The 21649-nt window shown below is 58.8% G+C and overlaps 1 protein-coding gene across 3 annotated transcripts in view; it reads left to right on the top strand.

Annotated features, from left to right (window-relative positions):
- The first annotated feature begins 12463 nt into the window (after positions 1–12463).
- RAB10 (RAB10, member RAS oncogene family) overlaps positions 12464–21649 on the top strand; it is a 52149-nt gene continuing 42963 nt past the window's right edge. Inside the window, exon 1 of one of the 3 annotated variants that reach the window (XM_082306070.1) lies at positions 12464–12940. In XM_082306070.1, the coding sequence (XP_082162196.1) occupies positions 12814–12940 (127 nt within the window). In that variant the 5' untranslated portion in view covers positions 12464–12813. The remainder of the gene's footprint in view (positions 12941–21649) is intronic. The other 2 variants (XM_082306071.1, XM_082306069.1) reach the window with 2 other exon arrangements.

Genomic DNA, 21649 nt, shown 5'->3' with positions numbered 1-21649 from the left:
GGCGGCGGCGGAGCGGGGCGGCGGCGGGGGGGGCTCAGCCGCGCCGCCCCCGCAGCAGCCCCCGCGCCGGGAGCGGGGCCGGGAGCGGGGCCGGGGCCGGGCGGGGGCCGCGGGCGCGGCCGGGGCGGAGGCTGCGGGGGGCCGGGGGGCGGCGGGGCGGCCCCGCCGGGCGCTCGCTCATGGCAGCGCGGCCGCTGCGCCCCGCCCGTGTGCGGGGACGGGCAGGGCGGGCGGGGCGGGCAGGGCGGCTGCCGGCGGGGCGGGCGGCGCGGCTGATTCGCTGCCGCCGGGCTGCGCACAGGCGCAGGCAGCGGCGCAGGCAGGGACGCGGGCAGCAGGCAGCGCTGCCGGCCCCCGCCCGCCCCCCGCCCGGGCACGCCGGGAGCTGTAGTCCCGCCTTTGTGCTGCGCCGGGGCGGGGGGGCCGGGGGGGCCGGGGCCGGGGCCGGGGCCGGGGCCGGGGATGGGGAGGCAGGGCTGGGATGCGGGATGCAGGGCTGGGATGCAGGGCTGGGATGCGGGATGCGGGATGGGGAGGCAGGGCTGGGATGCGGGATGCGGGATGCAGGGCTGGGATGCAGGGCTGGGATGCGGGATGCGGGATGAGGAGGCAGGGCTGGGATGCAGGACAGGGACGGGGACAGGGATGGGGAGGCAGGGCTGGGATGCAGGACTGGGATGCAGGATGCGGGATGGGGATGCAGGGCTGGGATGCAGGATGGGGATGGGGACGGGGATGGGGATGCAGGGCTGGGATGTGGGATGGGGATGCAGGGCTGGGATGCAGGATACAGGGCTGGGATGCGGGATGCAGGATGGGGAGGCAGGGCTGGGATGTGGGATGTGGGATGGGGATGCAGGGCTGGGATGTGAGAGGCAGGGTGCGGTATGTGGGATGCCAGGCTGGGATGCCAGATGCAGGGTGCAGGATGTGGGATGCAGGATTGGGATGCAGAATGCAGGGTGTGGGATGTGAGATGCAGGATTGGGGTGTGACATACAGGATGCAGGACTGGGATGCAGGATTGGGGTGTGACATACAGGATGCAGGACTGGGATGCAGGATTGGGGTGTGACATACAGGATGCAGGACTGGGATGCAGGATTGGGGTGTGACATACAGGATGCAGGACTGGGATGCAGGATTGGGGTGTGACATACAGGATGCAGGACTGGGATGCAGGATTGGGGTGTGACATACAGGATGCAGGACTGGGATGCAGGATTGGGGTGTGACATACAGGATGCAGGACTGGGATGCAGGATTGGGGTGTGACATACAGGATGCAGGACTGGGATGCCTGCTGGACAGTACAGGATGTGGCATACGGGTTCAGGACTGGGATGCAGGATGCAGGTTGCAGGATGCAGGATTTGTATGCAGGATGCTGAGTAATTTTGTGGGATGCAGGGTGCAGGGTGCACGATGCTGGATGTAGGGGGCAGGATTGGGATGTGCAAAGGAGGGTACAGGCTGTGGGATATGGGTTCAGGACAGGGCTATGGGATGCAGGGTACCTGATGCTGGATGTGGGACTGGGATGTGGGATGGAGGGCGCAGGGCACATGGTGTGGGATAAGGGAGGCAGGACTGGGACGCCGGGTGCAGGATGGAGGACAGGAGAGGCAGGAGAGGGCAGGGGGAGGTGCCCAGCCCCAGCACTCCGGCAGGGACAAAGCTCGTTCCTGGGGCCTGGCAGCCGGAACAGGGATATCTCCCCACCAGCCCATCTCCTGCGGGGCCAGGGCAGCGTCACCCTCGCCGGCCACCCCTGCGGTGTTTCAGGGTCGCTGGGCTGCCCCAGGCTGTGTGTGCCCCTCACCGCAGCAAACCCCGGCCTCCCGGTCCCCGTCCCCAGTCCTGTCCCTCTGCCAGCCCCGGCCTGGCTGGCGCGTCCCTGCATGGGCACGCTTGCGGCCCAGCGGGAATAATCCCCGGCGCCTTACGGGAGAGGGAGCCCCGGGCTTCGGTGGGAGATTAAACATTCTTGTGGTTAATCGAGTCTCAGCAGCCGCCCATTCCCCGGAACCAGAGATTATCCCATAATTAATTAATTAGGGTATTTGCTGCCATACGCAGGGCTGCCTGGTGCAATCCAAGTCCTCTGTCTCCAGGAGGAGCTTTCGGGGGGGCCGGGCCCTCCCCAGAGGCACAGCCCCAGCGACGGAGGCGACGGTGATGGAGGGGTGGAACAAGGATGCAGCAGGGATGGAGGGGAGATGGAAGTGGGGTGGGGGGACAATGGAGGGGGGATGCGGGGGGCGGAGAAGATGATGGGGAGGGTGGAGGGAGATGGAGGGGGATGGAGAGGGGATGGAGGGGGATGGAAGCTTCAGTGGAGGCATGCTGGAGGGGGGAAGGGGGGATGCAGCAGCCATGGGGGGGGTGGAAGGGGGCTGGGAGGGACGATGGGGGGGGATGGAGGTGGATGGAGATGATGGGGGGGGAGGGAGGGAGGGGGTGATGGGGGGATGGAGGAGGTGGAGGAGGGATGGAGGGGCAATGGAGGGGATGGGGGGGACTATGGAGAGGGGATGGAGGAGGGATGGAGGGGGCGATGGGGAGATGGAGGGGGTAGAGAATGGGAGGAGGGGATGATGGGGGGGGCTATGGAGGGGGGGGCTGCTGGGGCCTGGGCTGCCCCCATCCCTCCCAGTGCTGGAGGAGGAGGACAGGGCACCGCAGGACGGGGGTTAACCCCACACCAGGCTGCAGAGTGGGGCCGGGCAGCACCGTACCCCACGCCTGTGGGCGGGGGGTCCCACCAGGCTGTGATGCCACTTCTCCCCACGGGCACTCGGGGCAGCCGTGCCCCTGGCTCCATGCTCCCCCTCGCCTCGGCCTCCACCAGCGCCCGGCACTGCCCCATGGCACTGCCCCATGGCACCGCCGCAGCCCCCGGGGACGACGCAGGGCAGGACGGGGGTCTGCACCAGGGCCTGGCCGTCCCCTCCCTGCTGCAGCCCCCACGTCCCGGCTCCCTCCCAAATCCCTGCGCCACGGGGCAGAGGCCCTGGTGCTGCCCAGCTCTGCCCGGGGCACTGGCCCGGCGTCCCCGAGGCGGAGGGGTTCAAGGGCGTCGTAGCCCCCAGCCGCGGTGCCCCTGCCCCAAATCCCCCGCAGGACCGGGCTGCGGTGGCGGCTAGGGGTGACGCGCAGGAAGGGGGGGATATTTGGGCAGGGCATGACATAAGGGCAAAGCGACATAGAGGGACAGGGTGACATGTCAGGGTGGGGTGACGTGTAGGGACGGGGTGACGGGTAGGGACAGGGTGACATGTCAGGGTGGGGTGACCTGTAGGACACAGTGACATGGGGATGTCACGCAGGAGCAGAATGACGTGGAGGGACACAGTGCCACGGAGGGCAGGGTGCCGTGTAGGGCAGGGTGCCATGTAGGCACGGTCCCTCGCCCGCAGGTGTCAGCACCGGACCGGGGCGTGCTGCTGGTGGCCGGTGGCCTCTGGCCTGGCCTCGGGGATGACCTTTAGGGCAACCCAGGGCTGTCCCAGGGTGGTGGGGCCGGGGGCCGGCGGACCCTCACTGTGCCCCTCCTGGGCCATCCCCCAGGGCACGGGGCCACCCATCCCACAGCAGCCCCCAAAGCAGCCAGGGCAGAGCCCTGAGCCCCCCGCCACCCCCACCCTTTGCCCCACGGGGGGACAGAGTGCATACGGGGGCCACCCCGTGGGCCCCAGGGGACCCCCAGCACCGGCTTTATCCCACCCATGTGTGAGGAGGGGGTGTGGGTTGGGGTACCCTGGGGCAGCCCTGGCCGGGTGGGGGTCCCACTGGTGTGGCTGGTGGCGTCCCACACGGGACGGCGTGTGGGCGGCTGAGTGCCCGCAAGGGTGGATTGCCGGGTCCTGAGTCACGGGGTGGGGTGCAGGATGAGTCCCGGGGCGGAGGGAGCCATGCAGCGACTCACGGCCCCGCTGGCCCCCACAGCAGGTCCCTGTGCGGGGTGGGGGGGCACCGCCCCACTCCCACCCAGACCCCAGGGTCTGACGGTCTCTGTGGCCCCCAGGGATGCTGCCCCCGCACTTGTCCACTGCGGGTACCGCACCAGCGTCAGTGCCGCGGCCGAGGTGGGGCCGAGCATCCCGGGGGTGACACTGGGCTGGCCAGGACAGGGGACACAGTCTGGGTGCCACGGGGGGGGTGGGATGCCATTCAAGGCCTGACCATGGGCTTGGGTCAGCCCCAAAACGCTGCTGCCGCTGCCGCGGGGCTGGACGCAGTCCTGGTTCCCGCAGCCTCGGCTTTCCCGTTCCTCCCCATCCCGTGTCCCCACGTCCCACAGCCACCCCGGGACATCGCAGCCATCCCTCAGGCATTGTGGCTGCTGTCAGAACAACACAGACACCCCTGAGAGGCCGTATCCATCCCTTGGAAATCTGGCTGGCTTTGGGTACCATGGCCACCCCTGGGCCACCACAGCCATCCCTGGGAGACCATGGCCATCCCTGGGACACCACGGTCACCCCCAGGACACTGCAGCCGTCCCTGGGACATCATAGCCGTCCCTGGGACATCATAGCCATCCCTGGGACACTGGGGCCACCCCTGAGACACCATGGCCAACACCATGGCCAGCACCATGGTCACCCCTGGGCCACCAAGGCAGTGCCTGGGAGAGCACAGTCACCTCTGGGACACTGCGGCCACCCCTGGGACACTGTGGCTGATCCTGAGACACTGCAGCCACCCTTGGGACACCGTGCCACCCCTGGCCATCCCTTGCTCTGCCCCGTCCTGGCCGCCGGTGGTCCCCAGCCCCCTGGGGTGCTGAGCAGAGGGGTGCTGGGGGCAGTGTCCCCTTGGGTTTCTGCCCACCCTGCTGATTCCTGGGCCCCCCCCCAGCCCTGCCCGTGCCGGGTCCCCGGTGTTGCCATGGGGCGAGGTGGGGGCCGCCCATGCGGCTGGCGGCAGCGACCCTGGCATCGGCAGCTGTTGCCCTCACCCTGGCGGTGCCAGCGGTTGGCATGGGGTGGGATGGGAAGGGGCTGCGGCCCCCTGAGCCCCTCACACTCCCATGGAAACACAGCCAAGCTCTGCTCCGGGGAGACGCTCTGCGCTGGCAAGAATGCTGGAAAACGCCAAATGAGCCAATTCCCAGCCCTCGCGGGTGGCCGGGGGGAGCTGGGGGGGCCGTGGCCCCGTATCCCCCCCAGCCGTTGGGACACCCAGCACCCTCCATCCCGGCGCAGCCCCCCAGGGCGAGGCGTCTCCTGGGCCGGGGGGTCCAGGGCTGCCCGGACTGGGCAAAGCTGTGGGCTGGAGTCATTAAGGAACTAATGGGGAGTGGGAGGGAAGCCCTGCCAAGCCGGGCAGGTTCCTGGCAGCGTCTCCGGCCAAATCATGCCAGCGTCACTCGTAGTGAGGCCGGAGGCTGTGCCGATGAGTGTGGCAGTGACGGAGAGCCCTCCAGCTCGACATCCATCTGCTGCAGCCGGCGCGGGGCCGGCCAGTGCCACCAGCTCCCTCCTCTCCAAACCCTTGTCCAAGGTTGTCTCAAAGCTGCTCCGATCGCGGCCTCAACCCAGGGCCGGGATGCGGAACGGGGCTGATGGCACTTGGCCTCCACCTCCTCCCACTCGGCTCCTCATCATCCTCACGGTCCCTCATTCCCAGGTCCCGATGCCATTCAGCGCGGCTCGCTGCCACTGCCCAGCCCTGTCACGCCTTTGCTTTGCTTAAACCAAGGCTGTAGTGCGAGCACTCCCAGGGTGCCAAAACCCTCCTACCCCAGCTGCCGCCAGAAAAATGGCGCTGGGGCTCGAGGAGCATCCTCTAGGCAGAGTCCTGCCGTAGCTGGCGGGGTCCCAGGAGGCACCACCGTCCCCAGGGGGGACCTCAGCCCTCTGCGGATGCTGCTGCGGGGACACATAGAAGTGCACAGGTTGGGAGCAGAGACGGATGGGAGCAGGGACAACAGTTTCCGTGCTGGCAGCACTGGGGTGACATTCCTTAGGCTTTTTCTTGAGGTTTGACTAGCTGGTATTGGCGTGGGCCGGACCAGCCCTGGAGAAAAGCCTGTCCTCCCTGATGGGGAAAGGATACGGCCCTGCGTGATGCTGTCCCCAGCTCGGGCAGCAGCTGAGAGGCTGGATCCTCTCGCTTGCCCCCCACCGATGGCCTTCCTCACTTTCAGCGTTCTCCTCTTGCCTTCTACAGGGGGAAGAAGTGCCGGGGGCTCCGGCAGGCATTTAGCTGCTTTCCCCCAAAACCAGCTCCCCAGCATTCCCAGAGATCCACCGGATTTATTTCCCCATTTCCCTCCTCCGCAGCAGTTCAGCCATATCCCCGTCTGCTCGTGCCACTCCTCGCCCGCCACACGCTCCCGGCTTCCCTCGTGCTGTCCCCGTTTCCAGGTGCCGGGTCACTGGCGGGGGAGCTTGTGAAGCAGCAGAGTCCCTCTGGCTGCTCCTCTCTTCCCGGCACTGCCAGGGAGCGTGGAGGGTGCCCGAGGAGCCGCCTGTCCCCAACCCCGGAGCGAGCTGCCTCCCAGCGTCCCCGGCTGAGCCCCATCCCACCGCCAAGCAGCCGGAGCTGGGGGCAGCTCGGCCGTTTGCCCAAGAGCCGCCTGCTCTCTTCTCCTCGGGACCCAGAGCTGCTCCGGCCGCCCACTGTAGCCTCTCCGAGAGCAAAGGCCACTCCACGCTGGGGTCCCCTTGCTGCCACCCCGGCACATCTCCCCTCTCGGCATGGGACACCTTTCCGTTTCTCTGACTTGAGAGATGTGTCCTACCACGCCGCTTCTGCAAAAGATATCTGGGAATGAGCCTCCAGCTCCTGCTAAATCCCGCTGACCCGCGCTGCAAACGCCTCCTTCTCTCCCCAGGCACCCCACACCCAGCGAGCCAGGTTCCCCGGACAGGGCTTGGAGGAAGAAACGGCTCCTGGTTGTCCCCTACGGACCCTGCGGGCAGGACCAGGCTGCTTCCACCTCCCGGCCACACCACCTATGGAAAGGAGCACCTATGGAAAGGAGCACCTATGGAAAGAGGCGGCGCAAGCCGAGGCCGGCGCAGGGCGGGCTGGGGGAGCCAGGGGAAGGTGAGCTCTGCTGAGGGGGACTGCGCGTGGCTGCCGTGAGCATCCCTGGTGCCGACGGGCCATGGCCTCAGGCTCCAGCCACCCCTCGGGCTGAGATCAGAGGTTTTCTGGCCTTTTTGGTTCACAACCTGAGCGTTCGTAGAGCAGCAGAGACTGCCTGGCCACGGCGCGGGAGGGCAGGGAAAGGGGAGCTCCCCCAGCCACCCGGGAAGGCAGCGAGGGAATCGCTGCGGTGCAAGATTCACCCCATATCGAAGGGGGGGAGTTGGAGGGGCAAGTGCAGCTCATACTAAGCCTGGATTTAGGATGGATCAGTTTGCCGGCAGCTGACTCCTCTATAATTAGATGGCAGCGGCGATACAGGAGCCAGCTCAGGGCACAGAGCTCCAACATCTTCCCATCCACCGGCATGTCGTTAAAGGCAACTGCCCATTTTCCAAATGACCCCCAGACACTTAAAACAGCCGGGTGAGCGATGAGCTGCAACTCCTGACGAACGGGAGACGAGGACTAAAAGCTAATGCAAAGTGCTGCCTCTCCTGCAGGCCCTTGGGGCTGCCCTCGAGGAGAAGACCCTCTGACGGGGCCCCAGAGGACGAATCCCGTTGGGACGTGGATGGCTTAGCGGTATCTTGTGCCACTTTGCCGATCACCGGCCACGCTAACAAGGGGCTGGAAGGAGCTGCAGCCCTGCCCGGCTTCGGGGGCTGCAGGCTGGGAGCCTACACGTGCCCGACGCCCCTTGTCTGCGGCCCCCGAGCTGCGTCCCAGCTCTGCCCCGACTCCTGCGTCACCTGGGGGAACTCCGCAGCCGCTTGCTGCATGGGGCTGTGCCCCACCACCCTTCTTCCCATCTCTGCCAACGTCCCACGGGAGCTGAGGGAGGGGGAAAAGGGACGGCTGGCAACCACGTGGGAGGCTCCAGGCTTTTATCTTGGATCCGGGTTTTCGACAGATGTGGTGTGAGCAATGTCTGTAAGGCAACTAGATCAGCATCATTGCTCAGAGATTAAAGGATTTAATAATCTGCTGGCAAGATGTAATTGAACGAGGCAGAGCTCCGGTTGTACAGCGCTCAACAAACGCACCGGGGTGTTCCCATGCTCATCCCGAGATCCCTCCAAACCCCCTCGTAAGCAGAATAAATCCCCCGTGCGTGGAGGGCAGGCCCTTTTCTACAGGGATCCAGGGACTAACGCCTCATCTTCCTTTGTAGGTAACTACTTATTTATCGTTACTGTGCTTCTGGGGAGCCCCTCATTCAGTGACCTCGGGCTGCTCCACAAAGAATAAGGAATTGGAGGCGGCGCTGCCTCTGCGCCAGGTACGCGGCGAGTCCCCGGGTGCCGGGGGGAAGCGGGGCTGCCGCTTGCCGGAGGTCAAAGCACCATTCAGCAGCAGCGGCGAGCCGGCAATCACCGCTTCTCAGTCCCTTGTTCTGATCGCTGCTCTGCTCCCTGGTGAAAAACCTTAGAAAACAAGGCGGTGACTGGCTCTGCAAAGCACTGACGACAACAATGCGGAGCTTCTTCCCCCGCTCGCCGGCAGCGTGGGATCATGACCCAGCATAACCGAGTGATGCTACGACCGGAGGGCAGAAACTTTTGGCAGCAGATGGAGGGGCTGAACCTCTTGGAGGGGGGTGGCTGTCCTGGGGGGGGCAGAGGCCGAGGTCCTTAAGCATTAAACCCAGGGAAGGAGCCCCTGCGAGCGCACGGCCGAGGTCTGCCCTGTCACATTGCGCAGAGCCGGACTGGGCAGCGGCGAGGGCAGAAGGCTCCTCGGAGGCGGCCAAGCGTGCTGCTCGCCGCTGGGCAGAGCCCTGCTGAGCCGCCCGTGCTGGCACTGCCTCGCCAGAAGCCAAGCCGAGGTGACTGTGCAGAAATAAGAGACATGCCCGGCACACCGAGCCCTCTGCCAAAGGCACGCTGGGCTCTGCGTGACCTTTGCATCCTCCCTGCTGCCTGGAAATGCTGACCAAGTCCTTCTGCTCCCGACGGGGTGGTGCCAGCTGGAACAGCAAACGGGGGAGAGGGTCCCCGTTTCAGGGACGTGGAGCTGCCTTTCTTGTTCCTCTTATTCTCTGGCTGTCCACTACAGCCCTGCCTGGGAGCCAGACGGGGTAAGAGGCAGGGACATGCGATCCAGGGTGGTAAAAGCCCGACCCTGCCGGCAGCGGTGGTAGGAGCCGCTCCGAACACCGGCCCGTCCTGCCACGGGCAAAATGGCCTTATCGGAAGCTGCTCGGTCCGGCTGTGCAGATCAGCGGGGGGCAGGAGGGCGGCTGGGAAGCCTGGTGAGACCCAACACCACGTATGCAAGTATCTGCAAATGAGAAAAGCAGTGCGGGGGACCCTCCTTGCATCGCCTTTACCTCCCCTCCTCAGGAATTTGTCTTTCCGACAAAGCTTGTTTCTTACATTGGGTTCTCCAGGGGTGTCTCAAAGACTTCACCCAGCTCCCGGGTATAGTTTAGTATTCATTTACTTTGAGTTCCCCTGCCTCGATGACAACAACAGCGAAATCAAAAAGGCAGCTGGGCGCTGCCACAGCCGGAGGGGTGGCTGGAGTTCAGGGCTCCTGGTCTGGTGCCCAGGGCACTCGCAGCACGGACCACGCTGTGGTCACTGCTGCTAAGGGGACGGTGTCGTACGGCAGCAGGCGGAGCAACTTCAACCCCTCTTCTCTTCCTCCACATGCTGAGCACCTGGGGCTGTTACCGCCAGCTCCGTCAGGGCTCTCGTCCTTGCACAAGTTTTGAGTTCCAGCCGTTCCTGAAGTGGTGGGAGCTGCAAGTGACCGAGGGCTGGGAGGGTCTGTGCCGGAGGGCTCCACGGGAGATCATCCCTCAACGTGAGGAACCAGAAATGGTGGGACCAGAACCTCCTCAGCTGGCCCGACCCGTGCCTGTGGCCGAGCAGCGGAGCCCCTGTCCCTGCCTCGGCTGGGGGAGGAGTTGGAGAAAACAAAGCTGCTTGTTTGCTGCGTGGTGGGGCTGCTGGTGCCTCCTGGATGACAAAGATCTTTTCCATCCCTGTGCACACCAAGGGCTGGGCCCTGCTTTGTGAGAGGATCTGAGTAACCAGCGAGCCTAGCATGTCGCTGCTCTCCTCAAGCAAACCTCCCCAAACTTAAATGCTGTTGCACAACTTGCTTGTGATTCACTTTTCCCCTCCCCATGGCGAGATCTGGAGGCCATGCGGCGCGGTGTTGCAACCCCCACGGCTCAGCTGTTCCTGGCAAGCGGGCTCCGACAGCCGGGAAGAGGCTGCCGGGTCCTGCTGGCTCTTCCCTTCCACCGCATTCCTCCTAATTTGGTAATTACCCCTCCTCGCATCAGATCAGTGCCCTTTTGAGACCAGGACAGAAGATCCTCGGGAGGATGTGGCGGGGAGAGCTGCGAGATCCGTTCCGCCTCTCCCTGGACATCCCCAAATCTCCCAGCCCTGCAGTAACAGTCTCCTGACTGGGACTCACTGAGCAACCAAGAGCAAGGGTGTCCTTGTCCTTGGCGCCGTGTCTCCTGCAGGACCGGCTCCCTCGGGGGGTAATGTTTGACATCAGGGCCAGTCTTAGACGTCAGACGGAAAAGACTCCGTCCTGTTTGCAGTGGGATATGCGAGACTTCCTATTGCTTCCTCTCTAGGATCCTAAAAGATAAACTTCTTTGAAGTCCGTTAACAAACTCTCTAGGACAAAAGGTTATTGTAAACATTGGTGCAAACATCTAGTGATGTGCTTCTGCTGATAAATCTTTGGGGACTGACTGGAAGCCGCCTGGCCGTGGTCCCCAGTCGGTGTCTGTGGCAGTGCCTTCACTGCGGAGCTCTCCATGGATGCTGGCGTTTTTCTCCTTATCTGCTCAGCCGTAGAGAGGAAGCGTTTTGTACGGTGCCCTTAAACTGATCTAGCAAAGCGCTAAAAATAAACCTTCTTTGTGAAGCCGCAAACTCCTGCCCTATCTGCTCTGTCAGCTCCTGGCGAGGGTCCGCTGCGAGAGTTCAAGGTTTCTTGAGACAGAGGCTCGTACCCCACTCACCGCCGTGAAGGCTGAGAAATCAAAATACAAAGGAAAGAAACCCGAGTGTCTGTCTTCAGAGAGTGCTAAGCCGTCCTTTGGGAGGGGCCGGGTGGGAGGGATGCGGCTGGTATTAAACCTATTGAGGTAACTCATCCTGCAAACAGTGGGAAAGTACTGATCGCAGAATAATTAATGACGTAAGTGACTTGCAATTGGCAGCGTGCTGGATCGCACTGCGGGACGGCCCGGGTTCCAACGTGTTTGGAAAGGGCTGCTCCTCCCCAGGTCGAAGCGAGGGGGTCTCTAGCAGCCCCCCGTGACGGGGCATTTCACGTGGCTTCAGCGGTGCCTCTGCAGCTTGACTCTTGGGGGGGTTCGCTCTCCAGCCCAGTGAGAGCGGGAGCTGTGGCCGGTAGCCACCAGGAATTACCCTCACTTCTGCCGGCGGTGTGACCCAGCGCCCGCCGCGCAGCCGCCGGCGTCCACTGCAAACACACCCCGTGCAGGAGGCACCCGGGCTCCCCGCCACGGCCGAGTCCCCCGGTCACCCCCTTCCAGCCCCTCGGTCTGTCTGGTTCTCGCTCCCCGTTTCTGGCAGAGCCTGCCCGAGGCTCCCCGGGGATGCCCCCTCCGGGGATGTCACCGCGCCATCACGGTGCCCGTCCTGGACCCAGACCGGCTCTCGGCTGGTGGCCGCAGGGCCGTGCTGGCCGCCCCTTGCCTTCCCCCGGGGGTGCCCAGGGCCTAGGCCCTGCGGGCCAGGCCCGGTGATCGCAGCCTGCGCCGCAGGCGGCCCGGTGAGGCTCGGCCCGGGGCTGGCGGGTCCCGGCCCTGGCGACGCCACCGGCTGCCATGGAGGGACGCTGAGGGGGCTGGGGGCCGCGACGGGGGCTGGCGGGGCCGGGGGACACCGCCGAAGGGCTGCCCCGGGCGGCGGGCGCCGCGGCCGGGCCGGGGTCCCTGCCAGGGCCCGGCGCCCCCCACGCAGCCCGCCGCCAGGGGGCGCCCCCCGTGATGTCACCCCGGGGAGGGGGCGAGACTGACAGGCGGGCGTACCCAATGGGAACGCGGCGAGCGCGGCGCGGGGGGCGGGACTTCCGCCGGCGGCCCGTCGGCCGGCGCAAGGGCGGGAAGGCGGGGCTGCCGCCGCCGCCCCCGCCCACCCTCAGGCCCCGCCCCGGCGCGCGGCCGCCAGCGCGGGTGGCGTCACCACGCCGGCGTTCTGCGGCGGGAGCGCGCGCACCGCCCGCCCGCCCTCCCCGCTCGCAGCCAGGGGCGGGGGCGCGTGCGTGCTGACGTCAGGGCGCGCGCGCGCGCGCCCCCGCCCGGAGGCCTTGCGCGGTTACCGAGCGGCGCGCGCAGCCTCGGCAGCGCCTGTGAGGAGGAGCCGCCGCCGCCGCCGTCCGGGGGAACCGGGCCGCGCCGAGCCGAGCCGGGCCGGGCCGGGCCGCGGGGTTATGAGGGCGGGCGCCGCCGCCTCCCCGTGAGGAGCAGCGGGCCCGTGGCGGCGCGGGGAGCGCGCCAGGCGCCGGGGCCGCCCCGCGACAGGAAGCCATTTTGTGGGCCCCCTCCTCCTCTTCCTCCTCCTCTTTCGCCGCCGCCCTCGCGAACGGCGCGGCCGGTGCTGCCGGCCGGGGTGGGCGGGCGGACCCGCGGCGGGGGCGCCCGGTGAAGGAGGGCGGCGGCGGCGGGCAGGGGGCCGGAGCGGGCGGCGGCGGCCGCCGCGCCTCCCCATGGCGAAGAAAACCTACGACCTGCTCTTCAAGCTGCTGCTCATCGGGGACTCGGGGGTCGGCAAGACCTGCGTGCTCTTCCGCTTCTCCGACGATGCCTTCAACACCACCTTCATCTCCACCATCGGTCAGTGCCTCCCCCGGCTCCCCCCCGCCGCCCCGGGCCCCCCCCCTCGGCCGGGCCCCCCCAGGCGGAGCCCCCCGCCCCGCAGCCCTGCCCTGCCCCGGGGGCCGCCCCCCGGCTCTGCCTTGCCTCGCAGCCCTTGGCCGCGTCTTCCCCTCTGGCGTCCCCAGGGACCCCCTGCGTCCCCCCCCAGCCCTTCCTCCTCCTCGCTCTCGACATGGACCCCTGGGAGAGCCGGCCCTGGGCACGCCCCGCGCCGGCCCGGCCCCTGCTGCGGGGGGGAATGGTGGGGTTTCTCTCCGCAGGTGAGCGCAGCAGCTGGGGGTGACCCCGAGGGACCCTGTCTTTCCCTCCCCTGGGGGCTGCCTTGGCAGCTCGTCCCCCCACCCTCTGCCAGCCGGAGCCCACCTGGCTCCTTCCATCTCCGGTTAATCCCCAGCCCCCCTGCGCGCAGGAGGGAGGTGGGGTTGCCATCCCTGCGCGGTATCTTCACTGCTATTGATGTGGCTTAGCAGAAATGATTACACTTGTGGGTGGGGTCTGTTTTCTCACCCAACAAAGCTGTCCTTCCCTCGTTTGTGAGGGAGCCGCTGGGCTTCTGGCAAAGCTGGCGTTAGCCCTTCGTTGGTGCGCGGCTCCTGGCTGCGGGAGTTCCTTCGACATCATGAAGGAGAGCCGTGCATTTTCCTAGGCTTTCCTCTTTCTGTTTCATCTACGCTGTGAGACAGGCCTTGTACCTAACATCCTTTCTCCCTAGGTTTATCAGAGAGTTTTGTTTTTCTTCTCCTGAACGCCGTCTTGTTTTGCAGAGGAGGAGTTCAGGTCTGCAGCTTCTAACCTTCTTGGTGACTGACTCTGGCAATTTAGGAGAATTCATGCCTCCGCTCTTTCTTGCAGTACCCGCTGGTGTAACATGTGCAGATACCTACCACGCATCTGGAAAACAGAAAATCTTTTTTTTTAGGGGGGGTTTGAATTGGATCTGGCTTTTTGTGCTTGATAGAAATCCCTTAAATGATTGGCCGTACAGGTGTTCACCAAGGGCAGGAGAACACAGAGTATCAGCATAAATCTTAGTGCTAGGTGTAAGTACACTGCCATGTACTTCCTCATCAGTGTCGAAACGTCACCCTAAAAATGGCAGCCTGAACTACAAGACGTAAAAAGACGCTCTTAAGCAAGGCTTGGGTAATTTTAGAGTGAAAGAAAGTCTGTTTGGGACAACTAGGTGTCAAGACGTGGTTGTTACCTAAAAGCTCTTAGGGCTCAACTCAGGATTTTGCTTAATTGTTTTGGGGGTGGGTGTGTGACAGGCGCTTTATCTCGTCTCTTAACGTCACGTCGCATACCTTGACTGTTGAAGGCTGTATTTATTTTGCTGCCGTGGCCATAGTGTAATTCTGCGCTGCTTGGCAAATTCTCGCCTGGATCACATGGCGTTTGTTGCTTTCTGAGTTTGCTAGGAAGGTTTATTTCAATTCTCAAAGTTAAAAATAGTCGACGTCTTAGTTAAGAAGTCAGCGGATAGATGGTGGCTCTTGCTCTAGGGAACTTGTGCATTTAGTGATTAGTGATTTTAGTAATTAGTTCTTCCTCTGCATCACTGCGGTTTTTGAGCGTTCAAGCAGACCGTCGTCAGGTTTAGTAGCAAGAGTGCACGTGCAGAGTTTGGAAGCGTTTCTGAACAGTCAAACCAATTTAGACCAGTAGGTATTCCTGGGGTACATAAAAGAAACTGTTTGTGCTTCATGTACACTGGAAGGCAAACAAGTTTTATTTCCTAAACTCTGAACGCAGTGCCTCGGTGCGATAGCTGTGAACACCACTCGATGACTGGCTGGTGTGTCGGAATGTGTCGGGCTGGCGTCTTCACGGTGGAATTTAGCAGATTTTGGGGTACAGGTGGATTTTCCGTGTGGTGCTGAATTCCAGGTGCTTAACTGCCCAAAGATGTCTTAAATGTATTGTTGCCTTGGTTCTTCTGTAAGTAGGTGGTTAATGAGGAAACCTGGTGGGAAAGTGTCCCTGCAAGCAGTCAGTTGAAAGGGAGGCTCTACCTTAGCACCTTTTAGAAAGCAGCCCACCCGTGACGGAAAAATTGCATTAAAACACCTGTCCGCTTAGTTGTTCTCCACGTTATTACAACAAAGCAGTTGAGTAATCTGTCTGAAAATATGTTGTTATCTCAGATTCCCACCGGTAACTACAGCTTGTAGACTTTCTCAGATTTTGCTCCGCTGCAGCGGTGACGGCAGCAATGGCAATGCAGGAATGGAACACGGAGCCTGGAGAGGTGCTGTGCCCGGTGGTACCTGCTGTGATAAATCCCGCCGCGGCAGCTGCACGACTTGGGCTGGTTTTGCAGCCGGAAGAGGAGAGTTTCAGGAAAAACCTCAGATGGAGTCCTTGACCTGTAGCAACAAGGAAATACTATTTCCAAAGCGTTTGTGTACACAGTAGATGACATTGAAGGTGACTGGCTTATTGGCTGGATCTCTCCTTATATTTAAAAAAAAAAAAAAAAAAAAAAAAAAACAACTTGGTAGCTTGTTAGTTCTGATTCATCCTGCTGTGTTTACACTGAGCTCCACCGAGAACCTGAGATAGGCAAGCATGTGAAATGTACAGTAGTGCTGATGGCTGTAAGCAGGGGCTGGCTCAGTCTTTTTAGTCTTTATAGGAAAAGATGGGTCTCAAAGAATATTGAAACTAGCCCGTGTACATAAAAGATGAGTGGGAGGAAGTGTTTTAATGCTATAAAACCAAAGGCTTGTCTGCATACGTAAGTGAAGATACAATAATAACGGACTTCTACTTCACATTAGTAACTTGTGTTCACTTACTTCCGTCGTTACGCATTTAAGGACTGATTAAGCGTGATCCATGATGGCAGTTTGGATATAATTTTCTATACGTGTAATTCGGTATACTTTCTAACATTTGACTTTGAATCACTTCAATCTAATATTTCCTGCTAAAACAGCAGTTAAGCGTTTGGATGTGATGAGGTGCCTGTGTGAATGATTTCATTACCCTGTCTAGAGGTACTATAAATAATCCAGATGGCTCTTCTGCAAGAATCCCTAAGTCATCGTAACCTCCCTGGAGAGAGCAGGGGCCTTGTCCTCAAATGCTACGTTGCCGCTTTCAGGTAAAAAGGGAATAAATCATAGAAGACTTAATCTACCACAAACCGTTCTTACTTTTAATCGCTCTTCGGTAATTCTCTGGTGCAAAAATCATTGTTATGGTATCTTTTTTTGCGAAATTGTGGTGACTTTTCAGTTGTGCTCTACAGATGCTCTGCAGTTAGGTCAGGTCTGTCGGTGGTAGCTGTTCCTCTGGGCAGGGGTGTTGCTCCCTGGTGCTCCTAAGAACTGAAGGGCCTGCTGCCTGGTCTCCCCTCTCCCCAAACGCCACTAACTTCAGTAGTTTCTCTGCTGCCTCTCATGCTACCAGCAGATTTTCTTTAATATGAAAAATGTTAGTATAAGTAGCTTCCAGGCAATGTATACTCGAGCTCTTAATTTTCTTTAGTACTTTTTTTATTGGCATTCAACTTGTCAAGTTGATGACAGCTTGAAGTGAACCGTCGAAAAATGATCTGCCGGAGCTCTGTGGGCACGCTTTGGGAAGCTGCTCAGGGTCAGCAGGTAAAGCGCTGGCCTCTGCTGCCTGGGCGTGAGCAGGTAGGGAGGGCTGTTCTCGCAAGGACGCCTGTCTGAAAATCTGAATGTCAAAACTGAACTCAAGCTTATAATTGCTATTGTTTGACTAAGTAAAATGCAAATTAAGATGAGTCACAAAAAATGTTTTCCCATGGAATCTGACTGCCTCTAGTAATGTGCTCAAGAGAACAAGCACACGTAATCATTGTGAGAATCCCTCTGAACGCTGCTGAGGTAGGTAAAGCTTTCATGGGTCGTAACCCGTACTGAAGATGCAGTTGTGTTCCGTGTTTCTGGTCTTTACTCACACTGACTGCAGCTCTAGAAATCCCAAGAGGGAGAAGAAGCAGTATGATTTTTGAGGTTTGATCACCCCATATTTTATTGTGAACAAGGTCTTGAATCAAGACAAGCGAGGTCTTGATGCCAAAGCTGTGCTACGAGTGTGCAAAACTGTATTGTTTTAAATGCAAAGGTATATGAAAACTACTGAAATCCTTTTTTTCTGAGCTTTTTATGTATTTATTTGGCCTTTGTTAGAAGTGATTTCAAATTGCTAAGCACTTGCTTTGGAATCATTGCATATTGGTACGTTTAAGCAGTGAAATTTTTTAAAATCAGTCCTCAGATATCAAAAATAGTGAATATAACAGGTTTCTTCGTACGTCTTCTGTTTGCCCGTGATGGTGATATATTAATATTGGGAAGGAAGGAGTCCCAGATAGAGAATGGGGAAAAACTTGGTAGATTGGGGGAAAACAAACTAGGTGCAAGTTATATTTTGAATTGTGAAAATGCTTTTAGCTGTATGGTGCTTGCAATGAAGCTGGAAAAACAAGTTGTTTCTGGGGTCCAAAAAAAGAGTATTACTAGAGCAGTTGAAAGTACTGGCTTGCTTTTTCCTTATAGTCCTTTTCTGTCTCGTATCTATAGCTTGTTGGCTTGCAGGAGCAGCAGCCAGCTTTGAGTTGTGTTGATATTGTGCCCAGGCTGGGTCCGTATCTGACTCCTGGCATGGAGCAGGTGAATTAGGAAAAAAAAAAACCCAACCAAACGAACAACAAACCACCCCTCCAAGAAAAACCCCACCCCAACTCCTGCTCAGTCATTTCCATGACATGGGATCCAGAAATCATCGGGCAGCAAGAGATGCAAAAATCATTTCTACACGTAGGTAATTGAGCTGTAAAACTTGCTGTCATGGGACGTTTTGGAGGGGAAAATATAAACGGGTTCAGAATGAAAGTAGAAAATTGAAGTGGATCCCTCGGTGGCTGAGATGTGATGGTCTGGATGCGGCCTCGAGCTCGGGAATCCCCTTGGCTCTTGGTTGCTGGAGGTGGAACCAGTGTGTTTTCGGCCTGGAGGGAGTGGTTCTCACCTCTGTCTGCTGGGATGCCCAGGAGAATGGTTACAGAGCAAATTGGACTATTGGACTTATGGCGTGATACGGTATGATTGAGGGGGTTTGGGTTTTTTGGTTTTGATTTTGTTTTGGTTTTTGTTGCTTTTTTTTTTTTTTTTTAAATCTAGGGCCACAGATAATGAGCTGCAGTTTTGCTTGTGCATGCCTCGCAGCGCCGATGAGAAGTGTGTGGATAGCTGTATGGTGAAGAGCTGAGGAACTGAGCTGGCTGGAAACTTTTTTTTTTTTATAACATCGCTGTTGTTTCAGCTGAGCTGGATCAGTTCCCTGATCTGGCTTCTTATGTTACCATATAAATCTGTACTGGCGGGGTGTATAGGGCATCTGGGGACATGGAAACACTGGAATAGGTGGTCCTCGTACTGAGAGGTTACTTGTGCAAATTCACTTTAGGGTTGCTGTTCCATGCTAACGAAGCGCTTGGCAGCAGCTCCACTGCCTCCTGTTCCCTCCTCTCTGCCCCCAGTACGAAACAAACCCCAAACTGGGCTTGCTCCTCTCCCTGGGCTTCTGCTGTCACTGCCTCGGGGCAACAACAGTTGGTGAAGGTTGAGAACGCTGCTGAACTCCTTACTCAGGCACATACCTGTGCGGTGGCAGCGCAGGACACGTAGCCCTGCTGCTCCTTTTTCTGTTTGTCCTTGCACTGACATGCTATTTATGTTCAACTGAAACTAATAGGCAGCTGTTACCCAAATGGGCTAAGTATGATCAGAAGACGTGGAGACAAATGGGAAGGAGTGTGCGGAGTTGGCCGCTCCGGTTAAGCCAGCGCTGTGTCCAGGAGGAGACTGAACTGTCGCTTCAACAGTAAGTGGCAAAGATAGAGAGGATGAAGTCGCTAACGTTTTCTAGGGTAAAGCGTTTCAGGTTGGGAGCGCAGGCCTGTAGCTTGTGACAGGCTGTCCGAATAATCCGTGGTCTGCTCTTGAATTTTACAAGACCAGATGAAATGCCTGTTGACGTTGGTAGAAAACTTGCTCAGGAGCTGGCAAGCAGGGATGCAGCCTTCGTTTAGGAACCAAGGGCTATTTTTTAGCGCCTTGTCGAGCGATGAGCACGACTGGGGGGTGCAGAGAAGTGATTTCCTCTTGACTTCTTGATTTACGTCTTTCGAAAGAGAAATCTGTTACTCCCCTCTCTTTATCCTGAGAAAAATGCTTGATCTTCTCTGCCCTTAAAGTCAGTATTGATATTTAATTAGAGAATCGGTTGAGAGTCTATTGATAAATACTTCATTAGGGTATAGACAAAAAATAATCCTAAGTTGAAGGGTTTTTTTTAGCTTGTGCTAAGGAGATGTTGCTGCCTGTAGTCCAGCGGTGCTGCGCGTGTGGGGTTTTGTCTTGGCAGGCCGCACTCGCTGTACCTGCTCCTGGCAGCCCTCGGGAGCAGGGTGTGGGCCGCTTCCCCCGTTCGGGTGGCAACAGCTTGCTCTTGTCCTCCTCCTTTCTGGAGCTGTGGAAGGGCAGCGTGTTCTTGCTTGTTAGCGGCACCGTGGAGGAAAGAGCAGGAGAATCTCAGGAAGGATGGCGGCTGGGAGCGGGCTGCTCCTGCCAGGAAACTTCATCCCGCCCGGCGTTGAGAAATGCCCCGGAAAGACATCGGATGAGAGCAGGTTGCACGGATTCCCCTGGCAGCGGCAGCAGGTGCCTGTTTTGCTACGTGACCTTCTGATGACACGTGGAGAAGGGTTTGGTGTAACCCTTGCGAGGGGGTGAGGTGCTTCAGAAACGCTTTGTGAGGAACGGGCTTGCCAAATTCCCAGTGCTTTGGGAATCCCCTGTCTGGCCCTTGGGAAACAGGAAAGGGGCCAGAGCTGCTGCTGCCAGTCTTCTCGAATGTTTAGTGTTTCGGTACAACTTAACTGTGTGGGTTTTTCTTTTCCGCGTGGGTTTAACTAGAAGTCTTGTGTGGGTTTAACTAGAAGTCTCTGCATGTTTTTGTTCTTTTCTGTAGATAAAACAACTCAAGGCTTTCTTTCCCACTGGGATTGTGACTGTTTTATACCACATAACCTGGATAAATACCCGTTTGTGTCTTGCATTTCCAAAATCTGGCTTAACGCTCCCTGAGAGAGGCCTGCTTACTTGATTGCCGTTAAGTATGGAATACTTGCACTGACATCCATACTTTTTCCTCAAGGATGCTTTTCAAACTGGTGTTTTTTCACATTCAGACTGATTAGCTCTACAGATTCCAGACATGCTGAAGCAGTTGTTGGATTGGGGCGAGTGCTGGAAACAGTCTCTTCCCGATAATGTGGGTTTCTACCCTTTAGTACCTTTAGTACTGCAGTCCGACAGGGCTGTGGTCAACATCGTGGAATCACCGAATGGTTTGGGTGGGCAGGGACCTCCAAAGGCCACCCAGTCCCACCCCTGCCATGGGCAGGGACATCTTCACCCAGACCAGGGTGCTCAGAGCCCCGTCCAGCCTGGCCTTGAATGTGGCCAGGGATGGGGCATCTCCCACCGCTCTGGGCAACCTGGGCCAGTGCCTCACCACCCTCAGCACAAACAATTTCTTCCTTCTGTCCAGTCTGAATCTCCCCTCTTTCAGTTTAAAACCATTCCCCCGTGTCCTGTCGCCGTAGGCCCTGCTAAAAGTCTGTCCCCATCTTTCTTCTAAGCCCCCTTTAAGCACTGAGAGGCCGCAATAAGGTCTGTAAGTCCAACCTTTTACTATAGATCTGCAATAGTAAAATAGTTTGTCTGAACTTTGATAATTAAAAAAAGTTGAAAATGTTGGTAGCAGTATCTAGATGTTTCCAGTTCCTTAGGTAGCAATCCTTATTTCACACCTTCCAAAGGCTTCCTGCAGTCTGCATCTTATCCTCTTCCCTTCCTTTTCCGAGATGGGATTCCTCCAGCATAACGAGCTCATTAAAAGCTGAACTGTCAGCATGGGCTAGCTGTCTAGGCTTTTGTAATTGGGGCGAAGGAAAATAAGACATGCCATCCATCGGAACATGGCAGTACATACCCCTCTCTGTCACTGTAGGGGAAGCTTAGATGTGTAGCTTAAATATAGGTGTCTAATTGTTGGTTAAATGAATCCCACCAACGCTTCTGTTTCATTAAGCATGCTGTGAAATGCTTTCATCTCAACTTTTTGATCTTGCCAGTAAACAAGAAATTTTTTTTTTTTTTTTTTTAGCTACTCAAGTTTCTGGCAAAAACAAAGATACTACTGGCTAGTTCTTTGGGTTTTGTACTTAATGTTGGCATGTCTGGGACAGCAGGGACCAGAAACGTGAGTTCTCTGGAAAATCTGGTGCTTCTTATTCCTCCTTCAGTGAGCAGGACTAACGAACAGACATGCTGGTGGTGCATGGAAGGGGGCTCAGAAAGTCCCCCTGCGACAGCGTTAGACCACGAGTGTCTGCTCAGTCGTGGTGGCCATGTGCCACAAGGCATGTGTCCCAGCGTGCTTGGGACCTTGACCCAGCTGGAGAACCAGGAGAATGCGGCTGCCCGCATTTCGGTCCCGGTCTTTCACTGCGGTGCTGCCTGAGGCTGCTGCTGAGGGCAAGAAGCAGTGGGCACAAGTCACAACAGGGAAAATTTGACCTGGGTATTAGGAAAAAGTTGTGGGGAAGATGGTCTGCGACTGGAA

This window comes from Platalea leucorodia (assembly GCF_965183815.1).
Source record: "Platalea leucorodia genome assembly, chromosome: 3".
Classification (NCBI taxonomy): domain Eukaryota; kingdom Metazoa; phylum Chordata; class Aves; order Pelecaniformes; family Threskiornithidae; genus Platalea; species Platalea leucorodia.
This window is presented reverse-complemented; position numbering and strand designations above follow the sequence as displayed.